This window comes from Pyrus communis, chromosome 5, assembly GCF_963583255.1.
Source record: "Pyrus communis chromosome 5, drPyrComm1.1, whole genome shotgun sequence".
NCBI lineage: Eukaryota > Viridiplantae > Streptophyta > Magnoliopsida > Rosales > Rosaceae > Pyrus > Pyrus communis.
Window position 1 is genome coordinate 11,841,447 of NC_084807.1, and position 6,531 is coordinate 11,847,977.

General features: G+C 40.3%; 1 protein-coding gene across 1 annotated transcript; it reads left to right on the forward strand.

Moving 5' to 3' along the window:
- Positions 1–5,638: 5,638 nt before the first annotated feature.
- On the forward strand, positions 5,639–6,031 carry LOC137734286 (uncharacterized). Its single transcript, XM_068473578.1, has 2 exons — positions 5,639–5,834; positions 5,898–6,031. Exons 1-2 carry the CDS (start codon positions 5,639–5,641, stop codon positions 6,029–6,031), a joined length of 330 nt encoding a protein of 109 aa, XP_068329679.1.
- Positions 6,032–6,531: the final 500 nt, after the last annotated feature.

The window sequence follows — 6,531 nt, forward strand, 5'->3', positions numbered from 1 at the left end:
TCCCCATTAAGTTTAGAGTGTCTAACTAGTTAGAATCTGTTTTAGATTGTGTTTTCAAGTGTTTTGAGTCAAGTTAGAACCAAAATTCGTCCAAAATTGTGTTCAGAGTCAAATCTGCCCAGTTTGTGTTTTTAGGCAGTTTTGAGTGCTTTTAGCTTAGTTTGAGTCTTGTGAACTTGTTTTGAGTCTTTTGAGTTGATCTAAGTGTTTTAAGGGTTAGTTTTATCTATTTGAGTCAGTTTAAAGTGTTTAGCAATCCCTTCTAATCCCCGGTTTAAGAACGATCCCTACTTACTTATACACTACAATTGTCAAAAGAGGGTTTAATTTGTGTGTTAAGTTAATTTTCGCATCAAATTTTGGCGCAGTTGCCGGGGATTAGCAGCTTTGCTAATCCCTTGTTATCTCATTTTGTTTATTTTCGTGTGTTTTTGGTTTTAGTTTCTGACCTTGTTTTGTTTTCTTGTTTTTAGGTACTAGTTTATGACTCGGAGTTCTCAACCGGTTCATGCGCATATCTTAGACTTTGACGACGATCTTGAGCGAACTTTGAGAAGGAAGAAGAATCAACAAGAGCCTCAACCACCTCAACCTGCACCAGATCTTGAAGAAGATGAAATACATGTGGGAGAGGAGGCCATGGCTTAGATTTTTGAGGAAGAACAAGGTATGGCAACCGACAATCGAACAATTAAGGAGCTTTCTACTTCGGGATTGGACAATGCCATGCCTCTATGCATTCAATATCCAAGGGTAGCCCCAGACAAGATCGACGAGTTCAAACTAAAGTCTAGCTTATTGCACCATATTCCTAAGTTCCATGGGTTGTCCATGGAAGATCCTAATAAGCACCTGAAGGAGTTTGAGGTTGTTTGCTCAAGTATGACCCTGGTGAATGTTGACGGGAGCATTTTGAAGATGAAGGCTTTTCCCTTTTCTCTCTTGGAAAAGGCTAAAGATTGGTTGTATGAACTAGCCCCCGGAACTGTCACATCATGGGAGAGTATGAAACGGGCGTTTTTGGAGAAGTTTTTCCCAACTTCTCGAGTCATTCTTTTACGCAAAAGAATTAGTGGCATTCAGCAAAACCAAGGTGAATCATTTCCAACTTATTATGAACGTTTTAAAACTCTTGTTGCTTCATGTCCACAACGCCAAATGAAGGAGGAGCTTCTTCTTCAATATTTCTACGAAGGGCTTCTACCAATTGAACGCCAAATGCTAGACGCCTCAACGGGAGGAGCTTTAGTGGACAAAACGCCCATGGCTGCCAAGACTCTCATTGCCAACCGAGCTTTAAATGCTCAACAATATGAAGGCGTTGGTCAAAGAGACATACCACGGCAGCAACAAGTTAATGAGGCAAGTGCTATTTCCGAACTTCAAAATCAAATGGCTAATCTTACTTCTCTTCTTTCGCAGGTGGTTGAAATACCAAAGGTACAAAGTGTGGCTATTTGTGGCATGTGCTCCATGAATGGACATCTCACGGATAAGTGCCCTGAATTGATCAAGAACGGAGGGTGGGAATCTGCCAATGTCGTGGGTTATGGGAGCCAAAACCAACCAAGGAGTGATCATTTCTCTAATACATACAATCCCGGTTGGAAAGATCATCCAAATTTCAAATGGAAGGAGCCCCAACAACCCCAACAACGATGTGCATTTAGGCAGCAACCTCCGGGATTTTACCAAAGGCTGTATGCACCCACATAACCCCAAGCACAACCTACCTAATACAAATCAGGTTCGTCCATAGATAATGATCAAAATTTTCAATTACTAACTTCTATGGTGCAGGGAATGCAAAATAGGGACAAAAAGGTTGATGAATTAGAGAAGCAAGTGGGGCAGATTATGGAGTTCATAGGCCAATTCAGAGAACAAAGCAAGTTGCCTAGTTCAACCGCTGTCAACCCAAAAGGAGGATTCGAATTTGCCAAAGCAATCATGTTGCGAAGTGGAAAGCAAGTTGGAATGGCCTCACAACCATTTAAAACAGCCCCAACTGAGGATGAAAAGTTGCAATTCAAGGAGGAAGAACAAGAGCAAGCCATGGCAAGGGTAACACCACCCATGCCGTAGCCACCCAAACAACCCCATTCGGCTTCCAAAGGTAAGGAGGTTCCAAATTCGATTATTTCTAAATATTATTCCTCCAAATGTACCCTTTCCTCGTAGATTCATGCAAACGAAGAAGGAGGAGGCTGAAAAGGACATTTTGGAGACATTTAGAAAAGTACAAGTCAATATACCACTCTTGGATGCAATTAAGCAAGTTCCAAGGTATGCTAAGTTTTTAAAAGAACTTTGCACTACTAGGAAGAGGATTTCAAACAAAGAGGTTGTCAAGGTAAGTGAAAATGTCTCAGCCATCTTACAACGTAAAATGCCCCCTAAATGCAAAGATCCGGGTAGTTTTACAATTCCTTGTGTTATTAGTAATAATCGTTTTGAACATGCTATGCTAGACTTAGGTGCATCTATTAATGTCATGCCTTACTCAATTTACGCATCTATAAACCTAGGTGAGTTAGAAAATGATGGTGTGATTATTCAATTGGCCGATAGATCTAATGCCTATCCAAAGGGTGTTTTGGAAGATGTTTTAGTGCAGGTCAATCATCTAATCTTTCCGGCAGATTTCTACATGGTTGAAATGGAAGAATCAAACCATTCCCCTTTGTTGCCAATCCTTCTTGGACGCCCATTCATGAAAACTGCCCGCATTAAGATTGATGTGTTTAATGGGACGTTGACAATGAAATTTGATGGGGAAGTTATTAATTTCAATCTTTCTGAATCTATCAAGTACCCTAGTGATGATCATTCATGTTTTTCTGTTGATGTAATTGATTCCTTGGCGCAGGACCATTTTGAACAATTGAATGAAGATGCACTTGAATTGGTCATTACAAGAGGAATGGAATTCAAAAACAATGGACTAGCCATATTGGCCACCCACAGCATGCATGGAGAACACCATGCCGTGCCTCCTAATGTAGATATGATTGGGATAGTGGTTGTCCTTGAGTCATTGCCACTATAATCTAGTAATTCTTTGGACCCAATTTCAATTCCAATTTCGACTAATAAGCCCATTCCTTCAGTTGTGCAGCCACCCTCCCTTGAACTTAAACCATTGCTAAGCCATTTGAAGTATGTTTTCTTGGGAGACTAAGAGACCTTGCCCGTCATTATCTCCTTCTCACTCACGACACAAGAAGAAGGTAAGTTAGTGAAGGTGTTAAAGGAGTACAAAACAGCAATTGGTTGGACCTTGGCCAACATCAAGGGAATAAGCCCTACCACGTGCATGCATCATATACTTTTGGAGGAGGGGTCTAAAGCATCTCGAGAGGCTCAACGCCGACTCAACCCTCCAATGATGGAAGTTGTGAAGAAGGAGATAATCAAGCTCTTGGATTGTGGAGTGATCTATCCAATTTCAGATAGTCGTTGGGTGTCTTTGGTTCAATGTGTTTCAAAGAAATCTGGAGTAACTGTCGTGACAAATGCCGAAAATGAGCTTGTTCCTACTTGAATCCAAACAGATTGGAGGGTTTGTATTGATTATAGGAAGCTCAATGCCACTACAAGGAAGGATCATTTTCCTTTGCCATTCATTGATCAAATGCTTGAAAGGTTAGCGGGTTATGCTTTTTATTGTTTTCTTGATGGATATTCAGGTTATAATCAAATTGTGATAGCTCTGGAAGATTAAGAGAAAACCACTTTCATATGCCCCTTTGGTACATTTGCTTATCGTCGCATGCCATTTGGTTTATGCAATGCACCTGCCACATTTCAAAGATGCATGATGAGCATATTTTCAGATTATGTTGAGAAAATTATTGAGGTTTTTATGGATGATTTCAGCGTTTTTGGTGATTCATTTGATGGTTGTTTGAATAATCTCAGTTTGATTTTAAAACGATGCATTGAAACTAACCTTGTTCTAAATTGGGAAAAGTGTCATTTCATGGTTAAACAAGGCATAGTTTTAGGTCATATCATTTCTGAAAAAGGTATTGAGGTTGATAAATCAAAGATAGATCTTGTGCGCCACTTACCCTCTCCTACTTCTGTTAGAGAGGTTCGTTCTTTCCTTGGACATGCAGGTTTTTATCGAAGGTTCATTAAGGATTTATCAAAGGTCTCCCAACCTCTATGCCGTCTCCTACAAAAAGATGCAACTTTTGATTTCAACAAAGAGTGCACGGCAGCTTTCCAACACCTCAAGGACTTGCTAACCACGGCACCCATCGTTGTTCCACCTAATTGGAGCCTTCCGTTTGAGCTCATGTGTGATGTCTCCGACTATGCATTAGGGGCTGTTTTAGGCCAAAGAAAGGACAAGAAGCCGCATGTTATCTACTACGCATCCCGGACATTGAATGATGCTCAATTAAACTATTCGACCACTGAAAAAGAACTTCTTGCCGTTGTCTTTGCTTTAGATAAATTTTGATCATATTTACTTGGTACTAAGGTTATTATTTTCACTGATCATGCAGCTTTAAAGTATTTGTTCACCAAGAAAGAGGCCAAACCAAGGCTAATTCGATGGATGCTGCTCTTTCAAGAGTTTGACATCGAAATTAAAGACAAAAAAGGGAGTGAAAACGTGGTGGCAGACCACCTAAGCCGTATGGTACATGAGGAGGAGACCTTACCTATTTCAGAAACATTCCCTGATGAGTAGTTGCTATCCATTAAGGTAAGTGAGCCTTGGTATGCGGATTTGGTGAATTATTTAGTGGCTAAACAAGTTCCAAACACTCTAAACAGAAACCAACGTGATAAATTGAAAAAAAATGCTAGATTTTACGTTTAGGATGATCCATAATTGTGGAAATATTGCTCGGATCAGATTATACGTAAGTGTGTGCATGACATGGAATTCAATTCTATTTTAACATTCTGTCACACTTATGCATGTGGGGGACAATTTGGGACACAACGCACAACCTTTAAGGTTTTAGAATGTGGATTTTATTGGCCAACTTTATTTAAGAATGCTAGAACCTTTTGTATGTCTTGTGACCGTTGCCAAAGAATGGGTAACATAAGTGCAAGGGATCAAATGCCGCAAAATGTTATACTTCCTGTTGAAATTTTTGATGTTTGGGGCATTGATTTTATGGGTCCTTTTCCTTCCTCACATGGTTTCCTTTATATCTTACTTGATGTGGATTATGTGTCGAAATGGGTGGAAGCAAAAGCCACCCGAACTGATGATTCTCAAGTGGTTGCAGATTTCATTAGAACTAATCTATTTGCAAGGTTTGGAATGCCATGAGTAATCATAAGTGATGGAGGGTCTCACTTTTGCAATCGAACCATTGAGGCTTTGCTCAAGAAGTACAACGTCACGCATAAGGTTTCAACACCTTATCATCCTCAAACCAATGGGCAAGCCGAGGTTTCAAATAGGGAGATCAAGCAAATTCTAGAGAAGACCATTGGCCTAACAAGGAAGGATTGGAGCGTACGTTTGGAGGATGCATTGTGGGCATATCGCATGGCATATAAGACACCCCTGGGCATGTCCCCATTTCGGCTCATTTATGGCAAACCATGCCATCTTCCCGTAGAATTGGAGCACAAGGCGCATTGGGCCGTCAAAACATTCAACATGGACCTTGATGCCGCTGGAATTCATAGGAAGCTCCAATTGAATGAACTTGAAGAGATTAGGAATGAGGCTTATGAAAACGCTCAAATTTACAAGGAGAAGACAAAGGCTTTCCATGATACGATGATTCGAGGCAAATCATTCTCCATTGGGCAGAAAGTGCTACTCTTTAATTCCCGCCTTCGCTTGATTCCTGGTAAGTTGCGTTCTAAGTGGGTTGGCCCGTTTGTTATTACCAATGTCTTTCCTTATGGTGCAGTCCAAGTTCAAAGCTTGAAAACAGGACAAGAATTCAAAGTGAATGGCCATCGGTTAAAGCCCTACTATGAGAATTTTGAGGAGCATGTTGTGGATGATGTACCCCTCCATGCTGTGGGTACTAGTGAAGCTTAACATGGCATATTTGTCCGGCTGGAAGACGTTAAAGCAAGCGCTTCTTGGGAGGCAACCCATGCATTCAACAAGGAGGAGATGGAACTTGCATTCCAAACCCAGATTTGCGTTTCTAAACCCTTCTCTTTGTTGCTTTATTTTATCATGCTTAGTTCTTTATGTTTGTTTGCTTTTATGTGAGTCGTTGTGTGAAACATTGAGGACAATGTTTGATTTAAGTGTTGGGGGGGGGGGGTAAACAAGTGTTTTTATGCAAATTCGTGGGATTCTATCACCTATCACTTCTAATGTTGTTTCTCATTGTTTTTAAGTGTTTTTAGTGCATTTTGAGCTGGTTTGGTGTGTTTTGAAGTAAAAATCCGAAATTTTGAAAAAAAAATGGAAAAAAGTGTTTTGAAAAAGCCAAAAAGAGTTGTTTTTGTGTGTTTGTTTGCGTCTTAGGGTACCTTCCAACACAATGATGGGGATTTGGTTTTTAATGCATGACTGTTAAAGAGAGT